We start from the raw sequence: 12,858 nt of genomic DNA on the forward strand, positions 1-12,858 counted from the left end.
CGGGGAGCAGAGATCCCACAGGAGGAAGGGGGACGGGGTGCAGAGATCCGACAGCAGGAAGGGGGACGGGGAGGAGATCCCACAGGAGGAAGGGGGACGGGGAGGAGATCCCACAGGAGGAAGGGGGACGGGGAGGAGAGATCGTACAAGAGGAAGGGGGACGGGGAGAAGAGATCCCACAGGAGGAATGAGGACGGGGTGGAGAGATCCCACAGGAGGAATGGGGACGGGGGATAAATCCCACAGGAGGAAGGGGGACGGGGCCGAGAGATCCCACAGTGGGAAGGGGGACGGGGCCGAGAGATCCCACAGGGGGAAGGGGGAGGGGGCCGAGAGACCCCACAGGGGGAAGGGGACGGGGAGGGGAGATCCCACAGGAGGAAGGGGGACGGGGAGCGGAGATCCCACAGGAGGAAGGGGGACGGGGAGGAGATCCCACAGGAGGAATGGGGACGGGGAGGGGAGATCCAACAGGAGGAAGGGGGACGGGGAGGGGAGATCCCACAGCAGGAAGGGGGACGGGGAGGAGAGATCCTACAGGAGGAAGGGGCCGGGGAGGGGATATCCCACAGGAGGAAGGGGGACGGGAAGTGGAGATCCCACATAAGGAAGGGGGACGGGGAGGAGCGATCCCACAGGAGGAAGGGGGACGGGGAAGAGAGATCCCACAAGAGGAAAGTGGACGGGGGAGAAGAGATCCCACAGGAGGAAGGGGGACGGGGAGGAGAGACCCCACAGGAGGAAGGGGGACGAGGAGGAGAGACCCCACAGGAGGAAGGGGGATGGGGAAGAGAGATCCCACAGGAGGAATGGGGATGGGGAAGAGAGATCCTACAGGAGGAAGGGGGATGTGGAAGAAAGCTCCCACAGGTAGAAGAGGATTGGGTAGCAATCTCCGAGGAGGAGGATGTGAAATGTGGAAACCATAGACAGGGTGCAGAGGAGATTTGCAGGGATGTTGCCTGGATTGGGGAGCATGCCTTATGAGAACAGGTTGAGTGAACTCGGCCTGTTCTCTTGGAGTGACGGAGTATGAGAGGTGATTTGATAGTGGTGTACAAGATAATGAGAGGCATTGATCGTGTGGTTCGTCAGAGTCTTCTCCCCAGGGCTGAAATGGCTAGCACGAGAGGGCATAGTTTTAAGAATGGGCTGCTGGAGGCGAAAATTTTAAACTCCAGGATGGCTACATGGAGCTTAGAAATATAGAGGGCTATGGGTAAAATCGAGGTAATTCTAAGGTAGAAACATGTTCAGCACAGCTTTGTGGGCCGAAGGGCCTGTATTGTCCTGTATGTTTTCTATGTTTCTGCTGATCACATTAATGTTCAGTGTCAGACACCCAGTGACTGTAAACACAATCTCCCACAGTCTGGTACTTACCACAGTTTCTGTATTTTACACTCCGGGTTCCTCAGAGCCGCAGACACCAGTTTCACTCCTGAATCTCCCTGTTCATTCCGCCCAAGTCTAAACACAAACAGACAGATTGATAAACAAAGTGATTCAAACCGTGGGTCTGGGGGAATTTCTCTCACTCGGATATTTCAGGAAACATTAAACTGTCCAGTAAATCACTGATCGGAGTTCCCATCACTGTCATTGTCCCTCACTGCCCAGCTCCAGTGTATTTACCGAATGTCGGTAATTTCGTCTGTCCCTCTAAACCCTCTAAACCCCACATATTCTGTCCCATTCCCCGATGGAGAGAAAAGTGTTTCTGACTGAAATGCAGAAATGTCAATGGGACACAGCGAAATAGACCCACCTAAGCTAAAGCGATGTGGAAGAGAGATCCCACAGGAGGTAGGGGGTTGGGGAAGAGATCCCAGAGGAGGAAGGGGGATGGGGAAGAGAGATCCCACAGGAGGAAGGGGGACGGGGGGAAGAGATCCCACAGGAGGAAGGGGGATGGGGAAGAGAGATCCCACAGGAGGAAGGGGGATTGGGAAGAGAGATCCCACAGGAGGAAGTGGGATAGGGAAGAGAGATCCCACAGGAGGAAGTGAGATGGGGAAGAGAGATCCCACAGGAGGAAGGGAGATGGGGAAGAGATCCCACAGGAGGAAGGGGGATAGGGAAGAGAGATCCCACAGGAGGAAGGGGATGGGGAAGAGAGATCCCACAGGAGGAAGGGTAATGGGGAAGAGATCCCACAGGAGGAAGGGGGATAGGGAAGAGAGATCCCACAGGAGGAAGTGAGATGGGGAAGAGAGATCCCACAGGAGGAAGGGAGATGGGGAAGAGAGATCCCACAGGAGGAAGGGGGATAGGGAAGAGAGATCCCACAGGAGGAAGGGTAATGGGGAAGAGATCCCAAAGGAGGAAGGGGGATGGGAGAGAGAGATACCACCAGAGGAAGGGGGATGGGGATGAGAGATCCCACAGGATGAAAGTGGATGGGGGAGAGAAATCCCACAGAAGGAAGGGGAATGGGTAAGAGAGATCACATAGGATGATGGGGCATGGGGAAGAGAGATGAGACAGGAGGAAGTGGGTGGGGAAGTGAGATCAAACAGGAGGTTGGGGGATGAGTAGGAGAGATCCCATAGGAGGAAAGGGGATGCTGAGGAGAGATCCAACAGTTGGAAGGATGGGGGAGTGGGAACAGAGAGCCCAGAGGATGAAAGGGGGATGGGAAAGCGAGATCTCACAGGAGGATTGCTACCCATGCCACGTGCTAGTGAGGCTAGAAATAGGAAGATAATGCAGCTAAATACGTGGCTGAGGGGATGGTGCATGAGGGAGGGGTTCACGTTTCTGGACAATTGGGCTTTCTTCCAGGGGAGGTGGGACCAGTTCGAATTGGACAGTTTGCACCTGAATTGGAGGGGACTAACATCCTTGTCGGTAGGTTAGCAAGCTCTGCTCCGGGGGTTTTAAACAAGGTTGCAGGGGGAGGGGAACCAGAGTGTTAGAGCAGATAGGGAGGTGGTGGAGGATAAGGGTCATGCGAGGACTGCTTGTATAGACAGATATCAATGGTTTGTATGTGATAGAAATGTTCTCAGGTGCATCTATTTCAATGCAAGGAGTATTGCAGGTAAGGCAGATGAGTTTAGATCGTGGATTGGCACGATGATATCGACATTATTGCTATTAGTAAGACTTGGTTTGCAGGAGGGTCAGGACTGGCAGCTTCATGTTCCGGGTTTCCATTGTTTCAGATGTGATAGTGGGGAGGGATGAAAGGGGGCGGAGTGGCATTACCAGTCAGGGAGAATATCACAGCTGTGCGTAGACGGGACAGCCCGGAGGGTTCGTCTACAGAGGCCATATGGGTGGAGCTGAGGAACGGGAAAGATGTGAGCACACTAATAGGGTTGTATTATAGACCGCCCAGTAGTCAGAGAGAATTCGAGGAGCAAATCTGTAGAGAGGTAGCACACCAATGTAAGAAACAGAAAGTTGTAATCGTCGGGGATTTTAACTTTCCACATATTGACAGGGACTCCCATTCTGGGAAAGGGTTAGATGGCGTTGCGTTTGTCAAATGTGTCAGGAAAGTTTTCTAAATCAATATATTGAGGTATCAACGAGAGAGGGTGCAGTACCTGATCTCCTATTAAGTAACCAGACAGGTCAGGCGACAGAAGTATGTGTAGGTGAACATTTTGGGTCCAGTGACCATAATGTCATTAGTTTCAAGATAATTATGGATAAGGATAGGACTGGTCCGCCAGTTAAGGTTCTGAATTGGAGAAGGGCCAATTTTGTGGAAATGAGAGAGGATCTGGGAAGAGTGGATTGGGATAAGTTGTTTTCTGGCAAGGATGTGTTCAGTAAGTGGAACGCCTTCAAGGGTGAAATTTTGAGAGTGCAGAGTTTGCATGTTCCTGCCAGGATTAAAGGCAGAGTTAACAGGCAGAGGGAGCCTTGGTTTTCAAGGGATATTGGCGATCTGCTTAAGTAGGTGTTTAGCAGCTATAGGAAACAAGGAACAAATGAGGTACTTGAAGAGTATAGAAAATGTAAGCAAATACTAAAGAAGGAAATCAGGAAGGCAAAAAGAAGACATGAGGTTGCTTTGGCAGATAATGTGAAGGTAAACCCGAAGGGTTTCTACCAGTATATTAAGAGTAAAAGGATAGTAAAGGACAAAATTGGTCCCCTAGAAGATCAGAGTGGTCGTCTCTGTGTGGAGCCTCACGAGATGGGGGAGATCTTAAACAGTTTTTTTGCGTCAGTGTTTACTCAGGAAACTGGCATAGCGGATATGGAATTAAGGGAAACAACCAGTAGTGTCATGGAACATATAGAGATTAAAGAGGAGAAGCTGCTTGCTGCCTTACAGTGAATAAAGGTAGATTAATCCCCCAGAACTGCCATGATATTCCCTCGGACCTTGAGAGAGACTGGTGTAGAAATTGCAGGGGCCCTGGCAGAAATATTTAAAATGTCCTCAGCCAGGGGTGCGGTGCCGGAGGATTGGAGGGTAGCTCATGTTGTTCCGTTGTTTGAAAAAGGCTCCAAAAGTACACCAGGTAATTACAGGCCAGTGAGCCTGACATCCGTAACAGGTAATTTATCAGAAGGTGTTCTGAGAGTTCGGATATGCAAGGATTTGGACAGCCAAGGGCTGATAAAAGATAGTCAACATGGCTTTCATGTTAGATCATGTTTAATGAATCTTGTAGTGTTTGTCGAGGATGGGAAGGAAAGGCTGTGGATGTTGTCTACATGGACTTTAGTAAGGCCTTTGACAAGGTCCCACATAAGAGGTTAGTTCAGAAGGTTCAGACACTAGGTATCCATGGAGAGATTGTAAACTGGATTCAAATTGGCTGTGTGGGAGAAGACAGAGAGTGGTAGTGGATGATTGCTTCTCAGACTGGAGGCCTGTGACTAGTGCTGTGTCTCAGGGATCTGTGCTGGGACCATCGTTGTTTGTAGTCTGCATCAATGATCTGGATGATAATGTGATAAATTGGATCAGCAGGTTTGCTGATGACACTAAGTTAGAGGTGTTGTGGACAGCGAGGAAGGCTTTCAAAGCTTGCAGAGGGATCTGCACCAACTGGAAAAATGGGCCAGAAAATGGCAGATGGAATTTATAACATATGACATATAACCAGATAACGATTACAGCAGGGAAGCAGGCCATCTCGGCCTTTCTGGTCTGTGCCGAATGCTTATTCTCACCTAGTCCCACCTACCTGCACTCAGCCCATAACCCCCCATTTCATTCCTTTCCTGTCCATATACCTATCCAATTTTTTTTAAATGACAAAATCAAACCCGCCTTTACCACTTCTACTGGAAGCTCGTTCCACACAGCTACCACTCTCTGAGTAAAGAAGTTCTCCCTTGTGTTACCCCTAAACTTTTGCCCTTTCACTCTCAACTCATTCCCTCTTATTCGAATCTCCCCTATTCTCAATGGAAAAAAGACTACCCATGTCAGCTCTATCTATCCCCCTCATAATTGTAAATACCTCTATCAAGTCCCCCCTCAACCTTCTATGCTCCAAAGAATAAAGACCTAGCTTGTTCATTAGGTGCTGAAACCCAGGTAACATTCTAGTAAATTTACTCTGTACTCTCTCTATTTTGTTGACATCTTTCCTATAATTCAGTGACCAGAACAGTACACAATACTCCAAATTTGGGCTCACCAATGCCTTGTACAATTTTAACGTTACATCCCAACTCCTATACTCAATGCTCTGATTTATAAAGGCCAGTATACCAAAAGCTTTCTTCAGCACCCTATCCACATGAGATTCCACCTTCAGGGAACTCTGCACCATTATCCCTTGATCACTCTGTTCTGCTGCATTCCTCAGTGCCCTACCATTTACCATATATGTCATTTTTGGATTACTCCTCCCAAAATGTATCACCTCACACATATCAGCATTAAACTCCATCTGCCATCTTTCAGCCCACTCTTCTAACTGGCCTAAATCTCTGTACAACAAGCTTTGAAAACCTTCATTATCCACAATGTCACCTATCTTAGTATTATCTGCATACTTACTAATCCAATTTACCACCCCATCATCCAGATCATTAATGTATATGACAAACAAGATTGGACCCAGTACAGATCCCTGAGGCACACCACTATTCACCACTTTAATGCAGACAAGTGTGAGGTGTTGCATTTTGGAAGGACAAATCAAGGTATGACATACACAGTAAATGGTAGGGCACTGAGGAGTGCGGAGGAACAAAGGGACCTGGGAGTTCAGATACATAATTCCCAGAAAGTGGCATCACAGGTAGACAGGGTTGTAAAGAAGGCTTTTGGCATCCTGGCATTCATAAATCAAAGTTGAGTATAGGAGTTGGAATATTATGGTGAGGTTGTATGAGACATTGGTGAGGCCAAATATGGAGTATTGTGTGCAGTTCTGGTCACTGAACTAAAGGAAGGATATCAGTAAGGTTGAACAAGTGCAGAGAAGATTTACTAGGATGTTGCCCGATCTTCAGGAGTTGAGTTACAAGGAAAGATTGAACAGGTTAGGACTTTATTCCTTGGAGCGCAGAAGAATGCGGGGAGATTTCAACGAGGTTTACAAAACTCTGAGGGGTATAGTCAGGGTAAATGCAAATAGTCTCTTTCACATAGATTAGGAGAGATAAATTACAGGAGGACTTGGTTCAGAGTGAAAGGGGAAAGGTTTAGGGGGAAATTCTTCACTGAGAGAGTAGTGAGAGTGTGGAACAAGCTGCCATCTGATGTAGAAAATGCGGAATCACTCTTAAGTGTTAAAAATAAATTGGATAGATGTATGGATGGGAGAGGACTGGAAGGTTATGGACTGGGTACAGGTCAATGGGACAAGCGGAATAGAGATTCGGCACAAAGCAGAAGGGCCGAATAGCTTGTTTTCTGTGCGCTGGTGTTTTATGATTTTATGATTCTATGAAGGGGTGTGGGGAGGAGAGTTCACTCAGGCAGAAGGACGAATGGGAAGAGAGCTCCCACAGGAGGAAGGGAGATGGGGAAGGGATATCCCACAGGAGGAAAGGGGATGGGGGAGATCCCACAGGAGGGAGATGGGGAAGTGATATCCCACAGGGGGAAAGGGGATGGGGAAGAGAGACCTCACAGGAGGAAGGGGGATGGGGAGCAGAGATCACACAGGAGGGAGATGGGGAAGTGATATCCCACAGGGGGATGTGGGAAGGGGTAGAGAGAACTCGCCGGGGGAAGGGGGATGGGGAAGAGACATCCCATAGGAGGAAAAGGGAAGGGGAAAATGATCCCACCGGAGGAAGAGGGATGGGACCGGATACCACTGGAGGAGAGGGGATGGGGAGGGGATCCCACAGGAAGAAGGGGATGGGGAAGGGATATCCCAAGGGAGGAAGGGGAGCAGAGAGAGAGGCATTAAACAGGATGAAGGGGGAAGGGCTTGAGAGATCGGCCAGGGGGAAGGAGGACGTGGAAGAGAGATCCCACAGGGGGAAGGGGGACGGGGAGGAGAGATCCCACAGGAGGAAGGTGGACGGGGAGGAGAGATCCCACAGGAGGAAGGGGGGCGAGGAGGAGAGATCCCACAGGAGGAAGGGGGACGGGGAGGAGAGATCCCACAGGGGGAAGGGGGACGGGGAGGAGAGATCCCACATGAGGAAGGGGGACGGGGAGGAGAGATCCCACAGGAGGAAGGGGGACGGGGAGGAGAGATCCCACAGGAGGAAGGGGAATGGGAAAGAGAGATCCCACAATAGGAAATGGGATGGGGATGAGAGATCACATAGGAATAAAAGGGTGGAGAGTATAAATCCCACAGGAGGAATGGGGATTTGGAAGAGATATCCTACAGCAGGATGAGGGATGTGGAAGAGAGATCCCACAGGAGGAAGGGGGATGGGGATGAGGGATCCACAGGAGGAAGGTGGATACTGAGGAGAGATCCAACAGTTGGAAGGATGGGGGAGTGGGAACAGAGAGCCCAGAGGATGAAAGGGGGATGGGAAAGCGAGATCTCACAGGAGGATTGCTACCCATGCCACGTGCTAGTGAGGCTAGAAATAGGAAGATAATGCAGCTAAATACGTGGCTGAGGGGATGGTGCATGAGGGAGGGGTTCATGTTTCTGGACAATTGGGCTTTCTTCCAGGGGAGGTGGGACCAGTTCGAATTGGACAGTTTGCACCTGAACTGGAGGGGATTAACATCCTTGCCAGTAGGTTAGCAAGTTCTGCTCCGGGGGTTTTAAACAAGGTTGCAGGGGGAGGGGAACCAGAGTTTTCGAGAAGATAGTGAGGTGGTGGAGGATAAGGGTCATGCGAGGACTGCTTATATAGACAGATATCAATTGTTTGTATGTGATAGAAATGTTCTCAGTTGCATCTATTTCAATGCAAGGAGAATTGTGTGGAAGGCAGATGAGTTTAGGTTGTGGATTGGCTCATGATGATTTCGACATTATTGCTATTAGTAAGACTTGGTTTGCAGGAGGGGCAGGACTGGCAGCTTCATGTTCCGGGTTTCCATTGTTTCAGACGTGATGTGGGGAGGGATGAAAGGATGAGAAGTGACATTACCTGTCAGGGGAATATCACAGCTGTGCGTAGACGGGACAGCCCAGTGAGCCTGACATCAGTAATAGGTATATTATCAGAAGTTGTTCTGAGAGATCGGATATACAAGGATTCGGACAGCCAAGGGCTGATTAAAGATAGTCAGCATGGATTTGTGTGTGGTAGACCATGTTTAATGAATCTTGTAGTGTTTTTCGAGGAGGTTACCAAGAATGCATATGAAGGAAAGGCTGTGGATGTTGTCTACATTGACTTTTGTAAGGCCTTTGACAAGGTCCCACATAAGAGGTTAGTTCTAAAGTCCAGACACTAGGTATCCATGGAGAGATTGTAAACTGGATTTGAATTGGCTGTGTGGGAGAAGACAGAGAATGGTAGTGGATGATTGTTTCTCAGACTGGAGGCCTGTGACTAGTGGTGTGTCTCAGGGATCTGGGCTGGGACCATCGTTGTTTGTTGTCTGTATCAATGATCTAGATGATAATGTGATAAATTGGATCAGCAGGTTTGCGGATGACACTAAGATGTAGGCATTGTGGACAGCGAGGAAGGCTTTTAAAGCTTGCAGAGGGATCTGAACCAACTGGAAGAATGGGCCAGAAAATGGCAGATGGAATTTAATGCAGACAAGTGTGAGGTGTTCCATTTTGGAAGGACAAATCAAGGTACGACATACACGATAAACGGTAGGGCACTGAAGAGTGCGGAGGAACAGAGGGATCCGGGGGTTCAGATACATAAGACTCTGAAAGTGGCTTCACAGGTAGACAGGGTTGTAAAAAAGACTTTTGCCACCCTGGCATTCATAAATCAAAGTAATGAGTATAGGAGTTCGAATATTATGGTGAGGTTGTCTAAAACATTGGTGAGGCCAAATTTGGAGTATTGTGTGCAGTTCTGGTCACTGAACTATAGGAAGGATATCAGTAAGGTTGAAAGAGTGCAGAGAAGATTTACTAGGATGTTGCTGGGTCTTCAGGAGTTGAGTTACAAGGAAGGATTGAGCAGGTTAGGAATTTATTCCTTGGAGCATAGAAGAATGAGGGGAGATTTGATAGAGGTTTACAATATTATGAGGGTATAGACAGGGTAAATGCGAATAGGCTCTTTCCACATAGATTAGGAGAGATAAATATGAGAAGACATGGCTTCAGCGTGAAAGGGGAAAGGTTTAGGGGGAGCATTAGGAGGAAATTCACTCAGAGGGTGGTGAGAGTGTGGAACGAGCTGCCATCTGATGAGGAAAATATGGACTCACTCTTAAGCTTTAAGAATAAATTGGATAGATACATGGATGGGAGAGGACTGGAGGGTTATGGACTGGGAGCAGGTCAATGGAACTAGCGGAATAAGGTTTCGGTACAGACTAGAAGGACCGAATGGCTTGTTTTCTGTGCTGTAGTGTTCTATGATTTTATGATTCTATGGGGAGGAGAGTTCCCACAAGCAAAAGGGGAATGGGGATGGGGAAGAGATCCCACAGGAGGTCGGGGGATGGGGAAGGGAGATCCCACAGCCGGCATGGGAGTGTGGAAGAGAGATCCCACAGGAGGATGAGGCATGGGGAAGAGAGATCCCACAGGAGGAAGGGGGATATAGACAGAAAATAAACAGGATGAAGGGGGAAGGGGTTAAGAGATCGGCCAGGAGGAAGAGGGATGTGGAACAGAGTTCCCACAGGAGGATGTGGGATTGGGAAGAGAAATCTCACAGGAGGAAGGGGGTCGGGGAAGAGAAATTCCACAGGACAATGGGGCATGCCAAAGAGAGATCCGACAGGAAGAATTCGTTGGGGGAGAGAGATCCCACAGGAGGAAAGGGTATGGGGAAGAGAATTCCAACAGCAGGAAGGGATAGGGAAGAGAAATCCATAGAAGGAAGGGGGATGGGGAAGAGCGATCTCACAGGAGCAAGGGGGATGGGGAAGAGAGATCCCACAGGAGGAAGAGGGATCGGGAGGAGAGATCCCACAAAAGAAAGGGGGATAGGGAAGAGAGATCTCACAGGAAGGGTGGTGGGGTGTGTGGACAAGACATCCCACAGGAGGATGAGGAAAGAGTAATAGAGAGCCCACGGGAGGAATGGGGATGGGGGCGAGATTCCAAAGAATGGAAGGGAGATTGGGATGAGAAGTCCCACAGGAGGATTCCAATGGTAAACGATAATCCTACAAGACGAGAGGACGCAGACATTTTTTGTACGTGTGTGTTGGGTCTGAACAGAGACCCAGAGGAGATGCGCCCTCGCTCTTTGTGTATCTGGAAGTGAGCAAAGTCACACACGGGGAAGGGCAGTGGGAGGACAATCTCACAATGGTATTTCTTTCCTTCTCACTGGGACAGTCTGCTGACGGTCTCTTGTCCCTCACCGGGAAGGGGTTGTGAATCTCTGACCCACCTGTTGCAGTCAGTGTCGGTCTGGGTGTCAGTAACAGTGAGAAGGAACATTGTCAATGGACGTGTCACAGGCAGCGAGAAACACGGCCATTCCTGTGATTTACTACCATTAAACCAATGGTCATTGTTCACTGATCTGATGAAGTCTCCAAAATCCCTTCACAAGGAACCACAGAACCCTCCCGTCCTTGGGGAATTACTGACTGATCCCCTGGGCATTTGTCACAATTCTTCACAATCTGATTTACTACAAATTTACCAAAATTCCTTTACATTGAAACAACACGGTGGAACAGTTTCACAGATCAGAGTGAGAGATAAATCAAGTTACCTCAACTCCTGGCACTTGTGCAACCCGGGTCCCAGCCGCTGTATTCCCTCATACTGAATGTGGCAGTTCTCCAGGTCGAGCTGTTTTATTGTATCACAGAGTCCGATGACATGAGACAGGACCGCGCAGTCAATCGGGGTCAGTGTCATTCCACTGAGTGAAAACCTTTCCACAGATCCCAGAGCGGCCTGAGCCAGTCCACGATTCTGAGACTCAAACAGGTAGTGCAATGTGTTCAGGAGGCTCCTTTTACCAGCTTCACTCTCCGTGTTTCCACTCTGGCGTTTAACCTCCTCCTTCACCCAGTCAATCACCCGGCAGGTTGTTTCATGAGGAAATGGACCCAGAAACTCCACCAGGCCCCGAGCTGTCATTGGGTTGGAGAGACCAGCAACAAAACGGAGAAATACCTCAAATCGCCCATCGGTCGTGTTGTGGGCTCCAGTGAGGAATTTCAGGATATTCCCGGGATGTGGATTCAGGAATTGTGCGACTGCAGCTACAAACTCTTGGATGGTGAGGTGTGGGAATGTGTACACCACGCTCCGGGCAGAATCCTCTCTCTCCAAAAGCTCCATCAGGAACCCGGACAGGAACTGGGAAGGCTGCAGATTGTAGTTGATCAAATCTCCACCTGTAAACACAATCTTCTTCTCGGACACTCCTCTGAAGGCCATCTGACCAACCCTGAGTAACACATCACGGGGGTTCTCAATCTCACGGCCATGGTTTTTCAGGATGTTGTAAATATAGTAGGAGTACAGTTGGGTGATGGTCTTGGGAACTCGCTGCGGGTCCCTGACTCTTTGTGTGAAGAAGGGGCCCAGTGCCAGAGCGAGGATCCAGCAGTAGGAGGGGTTGTAGCTCATGGTGTACAGGATCTCATTCTCCACCACGTGTTTGAAAACTGCTTCTGCCTCCGTCTGATCTTCAAAATACCTGATGAAATATTCCTTCCGTTCCTCACCAACAAATCCCAGGATTTCAGCCCAGACACTGATATCCGCCTTTTCCAATAAATATAACGCAGTGGGGCGGGTGGTCACCAGCACTGAACACCCTGGGAGCAGCTTGCCCTGGATTAAACTGTACACAATATCAGACACATTGCACTTGAATTCAGGATCTGTGTCCTGTGATTCTGTGTCTCTCCGACCATCAACAAAGTTGATTTTGTCCTTGAATTCATCCAATCCGTCGAATATGAACAGCAGTCCCTCTGTGTGTTTCCAGACCTCTCCCAGGATATTCCCAAAGTAGGGATAATGATGCAGAATCAGTTCCTTCAGGTTTATTCTGCAGTTAATGGTGTTTAAATCCCGGAATTTGAAACTGAAGACAAACTGGAATTGTTGGTATATCTTCCCCGTGGCCCAGTTGTAAACAATCTTTTGTACCATTGTTGTTTTCCCGATCCCTGGGACTCCGGCCACTGCTGCGGACATCCCTGATTTGTTTCCAAAGAAATATCTTTGCAATTTTTGAACAAAGCTCTTCTTGAATAACTGATCAGTACGGATTTTTTCCAGCTTACTACGGAGATCTTTTTCTCTCCACTCCTCGTGGTCTCTGCCTCTTGCCAGCAGCTCATGTTCCACCAGTGTCCGATCTCGAACAGTAGAAATGACCGTG

The 12,858-nt window shown here is 49.0% G+C and overlaps 1 protein-coding gene across 1 annotated transcript; it reads right to left on the bottom strand.

The window, feature by feature from the left end:
* Positions 1-1,254: 1,254 nt before the first annotated feature.
* On the bottom strand, positions 1,255-12,597 carry LOC132389118 (protein NLRC3-like). Its single transcript, XM_059961567.1, has 2 exons — positions 11,227-12,597; positions 1,255-1,470 (listed from the first exon to the last, which is right to left on the bottom strand). Exons 1-2 carry the CDS (start codon positions 12,093-12,095, stop codon positions 1,380-1,382), a joined length of 960 nt encoding a protein of 319 aa, XP_059817550.1. The 5' UTR covers positions 12,096-12,597; the 3' UTR covers positions 1,255-1,379.
* Positions 12,598-12,858: the final 261 nt, after the last annotated feature.

Source organism: Hypanus sabinus, unplaced genomic scaffold, assembly GCF_030144855.1.
Source record: "Hypanus sabinus isolate sHypSab1 unplaced genomic scaffold, sHypSab1.hap1 scaffold_476, whole genome shotgun sequence".
Classification (NCBI taxonomy): domain Eukaryota; kingdom Metazoa; phylum Chordata; class Chondrichthyes; order Myliobatiformes; family Dasyatidae; genus Hypanus; species Hypanus sabinus.